The sequence below is a fragment of the Zootoca vivipara genome, chromosome 10 (assembly GCF_963506605.1).
Source record: "Zootoca vivipara chromosome 10, rZooViv1.1, whole genome shotgun sequence".
Lineage (NCBI taxonomy): Eukaryota > Metazoa > Chordata > Lepidosauria > Squamata > Lacertidae > Zootoca > Zootoca vivipara.
This window is the reverse complement of record NC_083285.1, coordinates 5,762,750-5,781,008: the sequence shown is the minus strand read 5'-3', so window position 1 is coordinate 5,781,008 and position 18,259 is coordinate 5,762,750. Positions and strand designations below refer to the sequence as shown.

The window sequence follows — 18,259 nt, the reverse complement described above, 5'->3', positions numbered from 1 at the left end:
CCCAGGGCTTGCACACTGTAAACGGACGGGTCACATTGAGGGAGCTCCCAAAGCAGAGTAAGTCCTATTAAAGGGAAGACTTACTTATTATGTATACGCAAACGTGTTTAGGGGGCTCTAAATAAGATCGCTAAACGTGCCACATATTGGCAGGTACTTTCTCTGCTAGCAAATCACAGATGCTTGCAGCCTCCCGGGCGCGAAGACGAAGCACTGCCTTCCCGCGGTCTCTTTTAGCTAAACCACAGGCGACCTTTCCCCCCTTCCCTCCCCCCCCGCAAACGCATTGGTACATCCCAGAGTCCTATTTATCAAGCGCAAGGAAGACCTTACCCGCTAGGGAATTCTAGGGGTGGGGGTGGGGAAAAGGAAGTTTCTCCCGAGGTAGGAGGAGGAGGCAGGGATTGACGGGCAGCGAGACCAATCGCCAGCGGGGCTTCTGATAGGGGAAGCCAATGGCGGGGGCAGAGAGCTCGGGCGTGGCGGATCAACACGTGGGAGGGAGCGGAGGGAGGGAGCGGGTTTCGCTGCGCCTGCGCCGCAGAGGGGCGGAGGGCGAGGTGCGTCGCCGCCGTCCGGCGTTCGGTGTTGGCGGACGCGGCGGCTGCGTTAGCGAGGGAGGGGCCGGGAGGGAGGGAGGAGGAGAATGGATCGGGCGGGAGGGCGGCCGGGCGGCGCTGGGCTGAGCTGAGCCGCCGCGGGGAAGTTGTTGTGCTCGGGGTCGGTGTGGGGAGGCGGTTGGGGAAGGAGGGCCAGGGCGGCGGCGGAAGCAGCAGCAGCAACGAGAAAGCCGGTTCGCGGGGCGTCTCCTCAGGCTGGGTCTCTCCCGCTTTGCGGAGGGAAGCGAGGAGGCGGTGGAGGAGGAGGAGGAGGAGGATGGAGCAAGAGGAGATCCTGAGGAAATTCATCCAGCGAGTCCAGGCCATGAAGGACACCGACCACAATGGGGAGGATAAGTTCGCCACCGACTTCATGGTATGCTGGATTTTTTTGGGGGGGGGGGGGAGAAGGAGGAGGGGTGTTGTCCGTATTGAATTCCGTCTCTGGTGGGGCGAGGAGAGGGCGGGGCGCCTTGTCAGGCGATGCTGTTGACCTCCCCCTTCCCCCCTCCCTCCCTACGTGTAGGTGCATCCTGGCCTGTCGGCTTCTCTCCAACACCCCCCACCCCCCATATCGCGCCACCGGGTCCGTGTGGGGAGAATGAAGGGCTCTGGAAGGAGCCTGCAGGGCTGCATCCTCCCCCCACTTTCCTCCCGAGAAAGCCTTTAGCGTGAATGGACTCCCTCAGTTTTTCTGTAGGGCTGCTGCTGCTGCTGCATGTGCGTGTGGCGGGGAGGCTTCCGCGATGCCCGGGGCATGTGAGGGGCTGCTGCCATTGTGCTTGCGATCCCCCCTTCCTCTCCCCCCCCTTCATACACCCTGCCCGCCGCTTCCACAAATAGAAATGTAAGAAGCCAGAGGGGAGATTCCTTATCTCCTTTCTCCTTCTCCTCAGTTCTGTGAAGCAATCCTGCTCCAGGTAAAGTGCTCTCTGTGCATATACTGTACAACACAGTAGCATCCTGGGGTTGCAGTGGGCATTTATCGAAATTTCAGTTCCCGGTTCCTATTTTTGTATTCTACTGCAAAACCTCTGTGCTTTCCTTGGAGCCAGTCATCTTGCCAACATCATCTCTTCCCTCCCCTTCAAAATCTCCAGCAGCATCCTCATTCTTTTATCCTTGCAGCCATTTATTGGTAGGCTTATCTCCGTGTGCATAGATAACGGCCTATGACCATATTTATCCAAATGGACCGTTACAGCTCCTTCATTTTTACTTCATTCTGCTGGCTGGCGGATGACGGTTAGCTGTAATTCTGAAAACAATGTACAGTAGCTTCTTATAAAGGTTGTTGCAAATGTTTAATATGGAACAGCAAACCTTTGGCAATGAAGGGCTTTTTGGTTAACCCAACTGGAAATATTATCATGCTCCTTCATTTCATTTTTGTTCTATTCGCTTCAGGGTAGAAGCATTCTGGTTAAGCTCTGGTTGAGCTGATGGCTTCAGAGCACAAAAATTCTGATGCAAGTGACAAATAAGATGTTTCCTGAAATATAGGGAGGTGTCTACAGGATATTGCGAAAGACCAAGGGGCTGTTGAAAGTTGTTTCAGGTCTGAGGCATGGAAGAGGAAGTGGGCTTTAGGAAGCGGTTTCCTCATCCCGGATGGGGAGGCATGGGAAAGAGGAATGGCTCTTCTGGCTGAAAGGGTTCTATTGTTCTTGAGGTAAATAGAAAGGGATTTGAAAGGAGGGGAAAGCTTGCATGTTTTACTTGACTCGAAGTAGTTACCCTGATGCACAATCCGTAAGGCTTTAAACTTCACTGGTTTGGAGTATCTGTTGCTTAAAGCTGAGTGTAGAGGTGTGTTTAATTACAGTTCTTACTTTTTTGTATAGATCATGAAATGCACAAATATTACTATTTCCTGTGAAACACCTAATAAATGGGATTGACTTTGACTGTTCTCTTAAACAGTTGCAATGCTCTTATAAAGAACTCAACAAATCCCTTATTGGAATAAGGAAACATTTGTCTAGCTCTTAACTTAGTGTTCATTAGTTAAGTACATGAAAATGAACAAGAGGACTTGGCTTGTTAGTCCTGTCTCTTTCCTGAATTTATACAGTAAGAAGGAATGAAAGTGCTAATGTGGGTGGACTTGGTTCCGGGTGTGATGCCAGATGGTTGCTTTAGTACTGTAAATGCACTGTTGTAAAACAAACTTACTAAAACTGGCCAATGGTTTTACTGAAACGGACTCTTCCTTTTAAGTGACCTGTCCCTGTAATAAAATAACACTTAATAATCTGTTTCCTAATCACATCAAAGATTGTTCTGTATTGAAATGTAGAAGTGTAGCGCAAATGATTTATATACAGTTCAACCAATTGGTTCCCAGCATGGTTCAGAACAAAATGGCTTTTAAAGATGTATTGGCTGTATATAGGCTTCCTTTTTCAGAGCTACTGTACGTTTCCTTTGACAAAATTTAATACAGTATATTCAATTCACATTCTCCTATGCCTGTGTGTTGTTTTGAACATTCTTGTCCAAACAATCCTCACATAGTCACTTTAATTAAAGGGTTTACAAGATCCTGCTTTCTTCTGACTTTGTATGCTACTCTTTCCTTAAGACTTCTCTTTCACCCTCCTTACTTCTTTTAGGGCAGGGGTGTCTAACCTGTAGCCTGTCAGATGTTATTGGACTCCCAACTCCCAGCAGCCTCAGCCTCAGGCATAGCCAGTGGTCAGGGAATGTGGAAACTGCTGAAATGGGAAAGTATTTGTCAGAAACCTGAAATACAACTGGGCGAAAGCCTGTCTAATCTCAGTAGGGAGGCGTTCCAGAGGACTGGGCCTGCAATGGGAGCTACAAGCCTCTGAACATTGGGAGGCCACTAACAGACTATAAGGGATCAGATGTTCTTGGCAAGGTAATGGTCACAGAGGGCTCATCCCACAGCAGACAGATCCAAACAGAGTGGTGGCCTCAACCAGTCACAGGACAAGAAGGGCCTCCCTTGTAGATTTTAAAACATGGGGACACTGGTATAGGGAGAGGTGTTCCTAAAGTATTTGTCCCAGTGTTAGAAGCTCAGATATATGAACTACTTTGTGCCAAATGACACCTTAAACCAATGTTGTAGTTGCCACGATGGAATGTCTAGGAGCCTTTTTTTTACAATGAAATTTATTACTATTACTATTATTATTAATTTCTATACCACTTTATATTTTAAAGAAAAAATATAAAAGCGGTTTACAACATGATGATAATAATAACTAGAACAATATTAATAACATTTTATTTATACCCTGCCCACCTGGCTAGGCTGCCCCTGCCACTCTGGGTGGCTTCCAACACATATAAAATCACGAAATCATTAAAACATAAAATAAAACAATCCAGAATAAAACAGATTCAAAATATTTCAGATCCTTCTTTAAGTGACATTTTGCTTTCCCCATATTTATTTACCTACTTAATTTATATAGCCCCATAGCAGTACTGTATGAAGTCAGTGTAGTGCAGTGGTTAGAGTGTTGGATTAGGACCTGGGAGATCACAGTCCATACTCAGTCATGAAGCTCATTGGGTGGCCATGGGCCAGTAACAGCCTCTTAACGTATCTCACAAGGTAGGGATTAATTGAGAAGCAGCGCCAGAAACTCCCCAGGCGCCAGGTGCATTTTGCAACCAGCACGGGTCCAGTTGTGACCATGTGAGATCTCTGGATGCCATGTTGGCAGCTGACATCTTCATCTGGCTGCCCCCTCCAGCTTTCTTAAGCAGGTAAGCAGAAGAGCCTATTTATTGCATTTATATCCCACCTTTTTCTCCAATGAGTACATGGTTCATCACCTTCTTCATTTAATCCTTACAACGACCCTGTGAGGTAGGTTAAGAGGCTGCGACTGGCCCATGGTCACCCTGCGAGCTTCATGACTTTTGGTCTGCTACCACTATCTTTAGTAAACATTCCTGCCAATTGTTCTAACAGAAAAAAACATACCACTGCTAAGATCCTTGTGCCTGCTGGTGTGCCTATTTTAGTTCTGGCAATGTGGTCATTACACCTAGTTTGAAAGGTGTCTTTATATTCCTCCATATAGTGAATTACTCATGGTTTCAATTTTACATTGCCAAACTAGCATTGTTCCTGTTGGTAACTTAAGTTGCCCCGCGGGCTCTGATACTGGCAGATACTAGCTGAAGAAGCACTGTATGGAATCTTCATTACTGCCTCTGCTATCAGATAATTCAGTGGTGGATTCCTGCTTGTGGAATGCTTTCCCCAGGGTAGCATGCTTGATGCCATCTTTCTTTATTTTTAGGTCCTAGGCAAAGACTTCTCTTCATCTGAGTTTTTGCCTTTTAATTTGAAGGTCCTGTTGTGGGTTGGGATCTGCATTTTTATAGCTGCATTTTTAGATTTTGATTGGTTCTTCTTAATTGGTAAGTTGGTTTGGCTCACTGTGTGAGAAAAGTGGCTAGCAAATACAAGAAATAAATAAAATGTGTAGATTGTCATCCTACTTAAAAGCATGATCTTAGAAAGGGGTGGTATTCAAGTAATCATTACTTGGGGTAGTCAAGTGTGTGTAATATTTTTAAGTCAAGTGTGATCTCAGTCAAGTTAGCAATTTCACTAGCTTCATGCTCTAATCATTATCTGAGGTCCTACTTGGTTCCTTCATTCCTCTGAAGCATAGCTGGCAGTAAAGGTAAAGGGACCCCTGACCATTAGGTCCAGTCGTGACCGATTCTGGGGTTGCGGTGCTCATCTCGCGTTATTGGCCAAGGGAGCTTCCAGGTCATGTTGGCAGTAAAGAGGGCTAATTCTATGGAATTCAAATACAGTAGTAGTGAATGAAACAAAATATAAGAAATAAACAAAATTCACAGTCACACTGTGGACTACCTAAATGAAGGTTGCAGAGCACAGTTTTGGAACCTCTCGACTATAGCTATCTTGTAGTGGCATCCACTATGTGAAATTTTTTGCCAAGTAAGGTCCGTATGGCCCCATCACTGTTTTGTGTTAGGGGACTGCTAAAATGTGGGTGTTTAAAAATGGCATTGGCTGATTATTTGTTCTTTTGATGAGTTTACCATTTTGGTTTGGCAGTTATGGAGAATTGAATCCATGTGGTTTACATTTGGAACAGTTTGCCAGTTTGTTGGGTGGCTCTGGTATATAGTAGCCAAATTAATATATTCTATTTCATTAAGAACTCTGACTTACTGAAAAAAGATGACTCAGAATAATAGAATTGTAGAGCTGGAAGGGATCCTGAGCATCATCTTCTAGTCCAAGGGTTGGCAAACCAGGCTCGTAAATCCCGCCTGCAGACCCTGCCGCCTGCTGGGTCAGCCCCCGTGCTGAGCTAAACCGGTGCGGTGTTTACTTGAAAAGAAGCTGCAGATGCCTCGCCGCGTGGGGATTGACGTCCGTGACGCTATCACGGCTTTGGATTGGCTGTGGGAAGCTCCTGCAGCCAATCCGAAGCTGCAGACGCCTCTGGGTAAACCCGGCGTGACCATGGACGGAGAGGTGGGTGGGCAGTGGCCCTGGGCTGTGCCATGGGCATCGTGACGGGCGTGTTGCGGGGCTTCAGCGCCCGGCTCGGCACTGCTGGTGTGCTCGGCGGCCACGCTGGAGGGAGAGCAGCGCATGGTGCACGCCTTCTGGGAGCTCGGCGGGGATGGGCCAATGGAGAGGCTGCTGCTCGTCAACGTCGGTAGGCGGGTGCCGCCGAGACACACTCCTGAACGCATGCAGGGTGGGTTCCTCCTCCAGGTCCGGATGCAGCTGTGGGACCGGCTTGCAGGGTATTTATATTTTTCAAAATATAGTCGAGTAGACCAGCCCTGATGAAAAAGTTTGCTGACCCCTGATCTAGTCCAGTTCTCTGCAATGCAGAAATATGCAGCTGTGTAGAGTTTGAACCTGTAACCTTGATATTATCAGCACCATGCTCTAACCAACTTGTTTCACATTGATTTACTTCCTAGTTTTTCTAAAATGCATGCTGTCTAATCTGGAACTGTTGTAGTTCCATGTCGGTATTGGATTTGATGGATAGGCTAGTTCAGCATTTCTAAAGGTTAGTTGATAGATTCCTAATCTGAATTTTTAATGGCTACTCAATATTTGAAAGCAAGTTGTCTAACTTCATCCTGGAGTCTGCAGGTGAGAAAATGAAAGTGCTCACTCCAGAGCTAATTACTATTCAGGTCATCACTCCACCAAAACATGTTTTTTTAGCTTACTGATGATAAACTCTTACGCAAGTGATCAGCTTGATCCTCAGAACCTGTGTGATTGGGCCCTGGAGAAGAGTGGGTTAATGGGATCTCTCTGTGGAAGGCCTGACCAGAATCCTTATTGGAAGTAATGTCCAGATACTTTGCAGTGTCCTTGCCTCTAGAAATGGGCACTGTAGTGCAGTTGTGTGTAGGAGTCATGATGAATTGTCCTTGATGTGGTTTTATATACACAGTTACAGAATACAGTACATGTAAAATATTTCATAGTGCTTCATGGTGTTGTTGCGGAACAATGAGCTGTAGAATTAACACACTCATCCATAACTGGAAGGCGAGAGAGCTTTTGTGACTCGGAATAAGAGACGTTTAGCAAGATTATACATTGACTAATGGCAGATATGGAGAAGGATGGAATGAATTGCTACCAGGGTGGATTTGATTTAAATAACGATTTAAATCACTAGTCAGTAAGACTTGATTTAAATCACTTTTTTTTCTTTTTTTACAAAAAGACTCATTCTTGCTGGTATAAGGTTTCATTTTTGGAATTTTCAGAGTAGTTTTTACAGTTATATCAAAAATTACAAATTTGGTTATACTATTAGAAATACATAGACAGATAATTATGAAAATATTGGGAGATTTAATAAGTTAACTGTTTATAGGGGCTATATCTCCCAGCAGCCCTGGCTTTCAAGAGGCTGGCCTTCCTTTTTTTTAGGGGGTGGGGTGGGGGAGACATACAGTTGGTAGGCCTAGGCTGCAACAGGCTTGCAGAAAGAAGCTGGAAAAGGGGAACCAAGGACTGGAGCGGAGAACTTCGGGAATTCCTGCTGCAGGAGACTTTAGTGTTTGGACAATGTCAGGTGAGCCCTGGGAAGCAGGGCCTGGAACCAGTGAGCTCTTATTAGTTGACTGTCAAGTACTTCAAGGTCTCGCCAAGGACTTACAGATCCCAGTTACTATTTCCTCCACCCACCCCCACCACCCCTTTGGATTTGCTTCTACATTCAGGTGCCTATTCTGTACAGTTAAGTGTTAGTGCAGTTGCTGGAACCCAGTGGGATTGGAAAGAGGTTGCCAGCCCTGAAGTGCCTTCGGCATTTGCCTCAAGTCTGAGTTGCACAGACATGCAACTGACTTGCACAATTATTACACAAAGATCCCAATACTCCTTGTGGAGTAGTCATCTCACAAGGTTGCACTTTCATTTTTACTGCTTCACACTTAGCTACTTGTGCAGATCTATTCCACTCCAAACAATCTATTGGAACGCTTGGAACTTAGCATTTAAGAGGTAAGGGGTTGATTCTGTGTATATAATTTGCAAAGGAACAATGGGATTAAGGTTTTCCCCTCAACTCTGTATGCTTATTTTAAAACATTTTTCCTGTGAAGAAAAAGCATATTACCTCTGCAGACATGAATTCATGCTTTTGAGAACTGCAAAAACAAGCATCTGTGATAATATCTTCTCATTAGAAAAACTGCCCCAAATAATCTTACAGAAACCTTTCTAAATTGTGAATGGATTAATGGAATTCATTTACCAATAAATTTAAACATTGCATATAAAGCCTCATGCTACATAATTACAAACATCATTTTTTCCTGATTCTAGCCTTTGGACTATAATGTAATTTAAATATAAAACTATCTTTAGAAATATTTTTCCTCCAAAAGCATTTTATTTTAAAAAATCCAATTTAAATAAAAAAACTGATTTAAAAAAAATCATTGGTTTTTATCCCCCCTGACTGCTACTATAAAACTGTTTGCACACCTTATATGGCTTATTCATTGTAACTTCTCTAGTGTTAGTGGCCACGGCTGTATTTTTACTGATAACAAATGAGTCCTACCGTAGTAGCACTACACAAAAGCATGCATTTGCATGGTAGGAGCAGACTGCATACTAAATAGCATGTGGGCGTAGCCAAAATAAGTTTGATACCGGTAGTACCTGGGCTTCTAGAATTGCAAAATGAAAATGGATTTACTTATTTGTGCATACCTTGTGAATTTCATTGATTTTTTTCCCATAAGGGAATGTGCTATTGAAGCTTAAGTGGTGTTTTCCATCAGGAAAAAAAAGTGCAATTAACCTAATTCTTTGGATTTGAAGTTGGGTAATATTGCTCTTCTGCAGATTCATGCATTTTGAACCAAATGTTCCAGACTTTAGCAACTGCCTCAGAATGAAGGAAGTGAACTGCACACCCTAAGATTAAACTTCCCTCCCTGTATTATTTGGGGAGGTTTCAGGAGGGAGAGACTCGGGAAAACAGATTTTCCTTTCCTCAGAGCTCCAGAACCCTCCCACATGAGATACAGCAATAAAACACAGATTGACAACCAGCACCCAAACTGAACTCTTTAGTACTTTACAGCATGGGAGTGGGCAGGGAGAGAGAAAAGGAGGTCCTCCTCTGTTTAGGTCCTCCTGACCTATACAGTGCTACACGGAGCTCTGAATAGGAGCCACTCCTATTGGATGTACAGTAAAGTATTGTTGCAGCTCTCCACTTGATACTTAATCTTAAACAGTTTCATATACAGGACAGGAATTCACAGTTCAAATGAATTCCAAATGACTGCCTCAAGTCATGCAGAAAAAAGGTAAACAGAAGAGGAAGATAAGCCCATGCCTACTAAATTTGTGCAGATAATTATGCTGAAAATAAGACATAACTAGCTCTCACATAGTGAAGGGAACAGAGGCAGCCACGGCATCCCAGACTGCATTTGGATGCTTGTGCTGTGAGAAGTAGCAGGCAGCCCTTTGTGTATGTCATTGATTGACCCATACACAAAATACCCTTTGCATTGACAAGTTGCATGCTGGAGAGAAGCTTCAAAGAAGAGACTTGATAATGTATCTAGAAGTAATTTATACTTGCATCAGGCAACCACAACCAGGCAAGTGGTTATTTGCAAGCCTGTAGTAAAACACAGGACACCATTGTCTCTTTCCAACAGATAACCGCAATACATCTTTAAGCTGGTTTCCCTTGATTATATAACTTTTTATATAAGAAGCAAGAATTAATAGTTTGTTTGAATGCCTCCATGACAGGACCATAGATCACAAAACGTGTGGCTTTTTTATTTTAAAAAATACCTGACCCATCTTGATATGTACAGGTACAGTCGTTGGGAGGTGGTTAAATGTGTTTAAATATTCATGTTTTAAAGTTTTCTTTTATGTAACCGGTTCTGTTATTATATTAATGAACAGTGGGTTAGAAATACTCTAAATAATTATGTAACATGTGCCCAAGGAGGTGATCAACCCTAACCCAACCACATAAAAATATGACATGGCATTTGGATGAAGAATTCAATATCTGGAAAACCGTAGCACATAGTTTTCCAATCAAATTACTAGCACTTAAATACTTTCAAATCTGCCTTCATGTCTGTATATCCTTGTTGTGGCAGGATTTTTTTTTGGGGGGGGGAGGAGGTGAAATCTCCAAAGCTACACTAGAATTCCTAGTATAGTGCTACTGAAATGTATCAAAATTTATCAAAAATTGTATTACTGACAATCTGACTTTGCATATACAACTAAAACAGTGGCTCTGAAGAAAACAGCATTCTTGCTTTGTCTTTTAGATGACGCATCCATGTGCCACAAGCATAATCTCAGATGCATTCTCTCTTGGGTGAGAGGAAGGGGGGATGCGTCTTCTAAGATGGCACCTGCCCTCTGTGATTTTTGTAAGTACTTAATACCTTCTGAAAACTTCTGCCCAATATAACTTGGGGGAACTTAAAATTATACAAGATTTTAAATCAATTGGAACCTGTAGCCCTAATCAGCAGTGCTTTGCCACAAGGCCTGTCTTTTACTCCTTTCTATCAACACTCCTCTAAATGAGTTAAGAACCAACACTTGTTTACATTTCGCCTTAAGTGTTGGCTCAGTAGATGTTTTGGGGACAACTCCTATAGTTAACTACATCCCCCACATCCCCACCCCTATTTGCAATATGGAGATATGTAAGCTTAGCTTCCAACTGCTGTGTAAGGACTGGAAGTACATGAGAAATACATTGCTCACTCTAGCAGGTATACTCTAAATGCTGGTCAATAATGCAAACTACAGTTGCCATATGCCCCATAGTGTTGTTTTCTGTCTGGATTTTCACTGTTTGCAGTATGGCAACCCTAAACTAAGATAATATGCAGAAGTTCCATAATTTGTATAAACAGACTTTATTGGCAGTTTTCTTAGGTCATGGTATAGGTCGGAGGATGTATTAAGGACTGTACAGAATGTGTCTGTTTAAGTGCAGGTTGAGTCTTCAGGTTCATGCAGCTATTACTGACCTCTTTAGAACTTGAATGGTCTTAATTGTGAGAAGTATTGCATCCCAAGGATGTAGTCATTAGAAAGTATAAAACTGGGAGGATTACTATTGAATGTAAAAAGGTAAGGGGGCCTCTGACCATTAGGTCCAGTCGTGACCGACTCTGGGGTTGTAAAACTAGACTAATTCAGATCAGAAACATGTCAAGTACAAATGCCTTGCTGTATGCTTGAGTGGGAGAAACTATCATTGTGGATGCACGGGTGTAGTGCTACCAGCAAGAACTGTAGTGATTTCTGAGCTGTAGTAACACTGTCTGAGGACTTGCTGGAAGACGTATGAAGCGTAATGTGGTTAGAGCTTCCTGCTTCAAAATAGCTGATGCTACATTGGAGTTACCATAACGTAGTAGCTTGAAAGGGTGGAACACTGCATGGTAGCAGAAGTGGGAATAAGTGAAAAATGTATTCAGGTTGTTTAATAGTACTAATTGCTATTAATGCTATTAAAGTAATGATCTTCTGGAAAAAGGTATTGTGATAGTGGATACTAGACAGTATTGAAATTATATTATCTTTTCCACTGGAGGTACTGTGATCCTAGCCAATGTGATATTAGAGTGTTGGAGCTGGACTTGGGTGACCTGGGTTCAAGTACCCACCCCTGTCATTGGAAAACTCATTGGGTAACCTTGGACAGCTACACTGTCTTATTAGCCTTAAACCTATCTCAAAGGATGGTTGTAAGAATAAAAATGTGTGGTGGGGTTGGGTGGGTTTTTTTGCACTGCCTTTAACTCATTGGAAGAAAGACAAAATATAAGGAAAATAAACATAATGAGCAGTAATGGTTAGGTGCAGCTGGAAGATACAATAGTTGTATTTTACTGAGTTAATTGACCCCCTATAGCTCATGCATTTTCTTGCAATTGTTTTCTAGTAGATTGCTCATATTACTAGACTCATGACACCACAGATGTATCCTGTATGAGTTTCACTATGATCTGTGTAGAGTGGTATATATAATGCAGTGTAGTGGTATATACAGATTACATTGAATAAATTGTTGTGTGTTTTAATAGCTTAAGCATCTTCAGGTCCTCTGTCAAAAGCAATAATATATTTATTCTGCTTTAGTTATTAAGAATTTGAATTAATAGCACTTCTGAACAGTATATCAAAATATTTTCTTAAAGTGATGACTGTCAAATTGGTAGCTGCCAGTTTAGCAATGTTCAGGCCTGTACTCTTATTTAATGGAATGGTGTATAGGTGTCTGGCAGAAACTCAGCTTGCTTGAAGTGTAGTGCAGCGTATTTAATATGGTTGTTCATTGTGCTATTGTTCTGCATGACCGTTAACTAATGATCACTTATGTCTTTCCCCTTTAACTTACAGCAGGCAAGATGATAAAGGGTCTGAAAACGAAATCTCATGAGGAATGGTTATGGGAGTTGATATGCTTAGCCTGGAAAAAAGGAGACTGAGAGGTGATATGATAGCCATCTTCAACTATCTGAAAGACAGTCACATGAAAGTTGGGCAATAGGGGCAGTAGAGGATTCCTATTGGTGTACCAACCTCTCCGCTGCACCAAGGCCCTGCCTAAAAATCCTTGCCAACACAACCTTACAAGGGGCTGCTTGGGACTTCATGGAAAGTATGGCTGCCATGGGGCTGTCCCTGAATAACACTTACATCTGGTGTTTACCTCTATGGATGTGGGTAATCTGACACTAAGTTCCAGTGAAACAAAAAAAGTGCCACAGTCATATCAGTTCCTGGTGCAATTAGACTTATCCATGACCCTTCCCCTCCACAGGGAAGTGAGACCAATTTGAATGGTCCACCCCTGTCACTTAATGGATCCAGATGGCTTCCAGAGAGTGGTAGGGGATGTCTTATCCCATGTTGTTGGCCTTTCAGCTGATTCCCTGGTGGCCCACTGGAATAAGGGGATAACCAGGTCTATTGACTGTCTGGCTCTGAAGCATCACGCTGAAAGAATTGCTGAGATGGCTAGAGCGCCGGTGGCAAAAAAACTCACTCTGAATTGGATCAAACACGAGTTAGAGCTCAACATTGAGCCTACCAAGTGGCAATAGAGACAGCGAAGAGGACTTTCTTCGCTGCCCCTATTGCATTTACAGAAAACAGCAGCAGGCGACTCTTTCAGGTGGTTTGCAGTCTAACTGAACCACCTTTGCCATTGGAGTCCAATAAGGACTCCCAAGATCTTCTGTAGTGATTTTGCAAAGTTTTCTTTGCAGATAAAATCACATATTATTCGAAAAGAGAGAGACTCCTACATGGTAACAGGGAGCAGCGGCACTGTAATGACACTGTAGTAAACTCCAGGTGGCTTGGAGTTGTACATTTATTAGAATGTTTTCACAGTCAAACTACTTTAACTAGCTTATGACTTGCAAGACAATCAGTGTTAAAACAGAGACATAATTTTGAAGGCACCTTTTTACTAACACAGTAGTACTATAGAGGAGGGTAGAGGAGCTTCAGTGAACCATCTGTGTTCCTTGTGGCTTTTCATAAACTCTGGAGAGAGCAGCCAGCATTTTTTCTAACACCAGTGTACTAAACAGGATTCCATATTAATGACTCATTCCATTGGTGTAAAAAATTGGATTCCCTTTGGATACAAATGTTTGCAACTGAGTAACTGTAAAGGCAACAATGCAGTTTGGGACCCGAGTCCTTGAATGACCTCTTCCTGCAAAATCAGCCTGTCTGGCTATTAACAACAGATCCTTGTACGTATTCTAAAAGCATTGTTGACTCAGATTGGAAAGGGCGTTTTTTAGTGGCTGTATCCATACTCTGGAATTGCTGCTTGAACAGAGCAACTTACTAGTACTCTCTTCCCAGCTAGTCTTCTGCTCAAGAGTAAAGACTTTCCTTTTTAAAAGAGCCTTCAGTTCTTTGTGACTGTAGTGAGTTACAGCAGTTGGATCTGTTCTTTTGTGTTTTGCTGTTATTGCTACTTTTAAGTGATTATGTTGTCTCCGATAGAGAGGCTCTCACACCAAATGACACAGGTCATTTAGGACTTTAAAGGTGATAACAGACATCTTGAATCTAGTGCTTATTGGGTTTAATATGTTTTGGCCAGCCCCTCTTAATAAATAAAAGTTACACATTTTGTCCTGGCTGCAGCCTCTGGAGTGTCTGATTGCCCCACAAAGAAAGTATTAAAATAGATTGTACTGAAGTGTACCAGTCCTTCAATACAAAAATGGGATCCCCAAAGGCCCAGGACACCATAGGTCTTCAAAGGCTCTGGAGTTCTTGCTATCAAACCTTCATGACTGAGGGCTGATGTACATTATTAAAAGCATCTTAAGAGGTGAAATGTTTGGGCAGGAATGAAAATGTCTTAGGTACACTATGTAGTAAAACAGAAGTGCCAAAGGATTGGCACTCTGCTGCAGATTAGCACTCTGTTGCAATGTTTGTTTTGGGAAACTTTGCTATTTAAGTAAGCATGCAAAATATACAGTTGGTTGGACTGTGTTTAATTTTGTTTCCCTAGCTTAAAAAACAATGTGTGACTAAACCCTGTGAGCAGGGTTCTATCAATGCATTTGTTGTTGAGTTCAATAGATATGGTTTAAGATTCTTAAATGGAAGAGTTCGTAATGGGAGTTGTTTGATTTCAATGTCTAAAAAGAATTCATCTTTGAACTGAGATTTTATCTAACATGCAAGCTCCCATGCCAATAAAAAATGAGGAAAAACTACCGTGTTTCTCATATTTTAAGGCATCCCTAAAAAATAAGGCATGGCAGGATTTTCATGACCTGGCGAAATATAAGGCATACCCCGAAAATAAGACGTAGCAGTACCGGGTTGTGGTGGGAGCAGGTCTGTGCAAAATACGGTACCGTAAGAAGAAAAGGAAGATGCCTCCTCGGAACCGGATGCCGCTGCCACGTGGAGCTCCGTCCGAGTGGGAGCCAGCAAGAGCTGCAGCAGGAGCCTCAGTGCGAAGCCCGGCTACGGTAGAGCCTCAGCGCGCGGCGCCGGGACCCTGCTAGACCCGCAGCTCAAGCCGCGCAAAGCCCGGCAGCCGGCAGGAGCCGCGGCGGGCAAAGAACAAAGGATCGGGACCCTGCTAAGCAAAGCCCCGGCAGCCGGCAGGAGCCTTAGCGGGCGAAGCCCGGGAGCTGGCTGGAGCCGCAGCTCAAAGCGCGCTCCTGATAAGCCCCGGCAGCCGGCAGGAGCCTTAGCGCGCAGCGCGCGAAGCCCGGGAGCTGGCTGGAGCCGCAGCTCAAAGCGCACTATCGGTAAGCCCCAGCAGCCAGCAGGAGCCTTAGCGGGCAGCGCGCGAAGCCCGGGAGCTGGCTGGAGCCGCAGCTCAAAGCGCACTATCGGTAAGCCCCGGCAGCCTGCAGGAGCCTTAGCGGGCAGCACGCGAAGCCCGGGAGCTGGCTGGAGCCGCAGCTCAAAGCGCACTATCGGTAAGCCCCGGCAGCCAGCAGGAGCCTTAGCAGGCAGCGCGCGAAGCCCGGGAGCTGGCTGGAGCCGCAGCTCAATAAGACATCCCTTGAAAATAAGCCATGTTGTGTTTTTTTGAGAAAAAAATAAATATAAGACATGACTTATAATATGAGAAACACGGTAAATCAGAATGTTTTCCATATTATATATATTCCATGAGACATCTGCTACTTTTAGAACAAATCTGCACTCAGCTGGCAGAGTGTTACAAGCCTGAAGCTCTTCTTTAGGCACTGCCTACTCAAACAAATTGCAGCGGATTACATGAAATAAACTCTCAGTCATGATTGTGGGTTTTGTCAGCTAGTGTTTGCAGTTAGTAGGAGTTTGCTCAAGTGTAATGCAAAGGACAACTTTTTAATGTAACAAATGGATAAAATAAGTACTAGAAATTAATCCAAGCATCTTTATTCCCATCACTTTGATTTTATTAAAGAAAGCCTTTCACATTTCTGTATTCTAGAAAAACAAAAGAATGAAAACTCCCAGATGCCAATAGTGCCTTCATTGGGTGGTTTTGTAACAAGTTTTGTGGGGGATTTTTTGTTTCTTTTGGGTGTATGTGTGGCAACTTACTTACCTTCAGGTTGTAAAGGAGCAGCAATATAGTTGCATATTTATTGCTATTATTGTTGTAGTCCTAGTCTTATCAGCTGTCTTATTAAAGATCTTACATTTTTGCATTTGACACTGCTCTGAAATGTTTGCTAGCTACGTGGTGTCTTTTTAAAACAGCTTTTTAAAACAGTAAAAAGGTAAAGGGACCCCTGACCATTAGGTCCAGTCGTGACCAACTCTGGGCTCATCTCGCGTTATTGGCCGAGGGAGCTGGCGTACAGCTTCCAGGTCATGTGGCCAGCATGACAAAGCTGCTTCTGGCGAACCAGAGCAGCACACGGAAACGCCGTTTACCTCCCCGCTGGAGCGGTATCTATTTATCTACTTGCACTTTGACGTGCTTTCAAACTGCTAGGTTGGCAGGAGCTGGGACCGAGCAACGGGAGCTCACCCCGTCGCGGGGATTCGAACCACCAACCTTCTGATCGGCAAGCCCTAGGCTCTGTGGTTTAACCCACAGCACCACCTGCGTCCCTCTTTTAAAACAGTACTCATGTTCAATTGTTTGTATATTCTGGGATTATCAAGAGCCAGTGTGGCAGCATAGTGTTCAACTCCTATTAAGCTGTGAACTTCACTGAGTAATTTAGGTTCCTTGCACTCTGAGCCCAACTTACTCCATGGGCTGTTGGGTTCTCCCTCCATTTCTGTCATTTTATCCTATGTATTCTGGCACCTTGAGGACAAATGTATTGTGGCATAAACATTCATGAACTACTCATACTTATAATTGGTAATCCACAATTTTGGAACAACAGGGTACCACAGGACTTTGCTTCTTTCTACAGGCTAGCTTGATTTCATAATTGAAACACATGGACACAACACTGGTTCCCGACGTATTAAATGTCAGGTGTCATAGTAAATGAAATACAAAAGGATGTGAAATTCATATATACATTTATACAAAATGCATTATTGAAAAAGTGTTTCTCTGTAAGATCAATAGTTTTCCATGCTGAGTTTTTCTTATTTAAGAGGTTTCAGAGAATTGTAAAATTGCATGGATTAAAATAATGATCCCTACTATATTACTTTATTTAGCATATTCCCAAACATAAATGGCTTTTTAAAAAAACCAAAACTTGGTGCAGAAGAAGAATCAAAGAATTTGAAGAAGACAAGATATGCAAGAATTGCCTGTGTACTGTTTACAGTCATGGGGGAAAAGAAATAGAATACATATAATACATATAATAACAACCATCTGTTCCATAGCAGGTTTTAAAATTAGGTAAATGCAACCTCGGATGAACAACAGCACACAACATACTACACCATGTCATGATATATTTAACAGAAATAGCACCAAAATGGAGAAGCTATGTGTGAAAAACTCATAATATTATTTTGGAAGAATATTCTGGGTTCTGCTGCAGCAATATTTCATTATCTGTTTTGACACACTTACAATACAAGAGCATATATTCCTTTTGGTGAAGCATCAGTGAGTCTTTCTGTGAATTGTAGTGTGGATTAGGCTCTTGGAAGAAATGGCCTGTGTTGTTTGTGCTAGCATGTACTGTATGTTTCCTCTGCTGAGGGAGGGTCAGGAAGAAGACAAAACAATGGGTAAAGTAAAATGCTCATTCTGAATAAATGCCTGGATTTGTGTCAGTGGGGGATTTGTGAGTGAGACATTTCAAACCATAAACTGGTAGCATCTGGAGTTTTCTGACTGAATAATCATGGCAAATTTTAATAGATTCAGAATTCTCTATTGTAGTTTCAGTTCATAAACAGCAATCCAAACCTGGCGTCCGGGACGAGTGGTGGATCTCATGCTGACCAGAGCAAGAAGGTGTGGGGAGTAGTTTTGTTTCTGTGTCATCAGTTCCTCAAATCAAAATGCTTAATTTTGTGGGTTTCCATGCTCTGCTGGTAGCAGCTCACCTACCCTCCTAGGCAAAGACCAGGGCCTCTGCCTTGGTGGAATCCTCCTGCTTTTGTAATACTGCACTCCTCTTAGCCGGTGGGCATTGTCAAGTAC

General features: G+C 43.3%; 1 protein-coding gene across 6 annotated transcripts in view; it reads left to right on the top strand.

Moving 5' to 3' along the window:
• The first annotated feature begins 686 nt into the window (after positions 1-686).
• PTPN12 (protein tyrosine phosphatase non-receptor type 12) overlaps positions 687-18,259 on the top strand; it is a 53,357-nt gene continuing 35,784 nt past the window's right edge. For 2 of the 6 annotated variants that reach the window (XM_035128671.2, XM_035128675.2), the window contains exon 1: positions 688-975. In XM_035128671.2, the coding sequence (XP_034984562.2) occupies positions 877-975 (99 nt within the window). In that variant the 5' untranslated portion in view covers positions 688-876. Of the gene's footprint in view, positions 976-10,439; positions 10,545-11,912; positions 18,071-18,259 lie in introns of those variants that run through there. The other 4 variants (XM_035128672.2, XM_060279522.1, XM_060279521.1 and 1 more) reach the window with 4 other exon arrangements.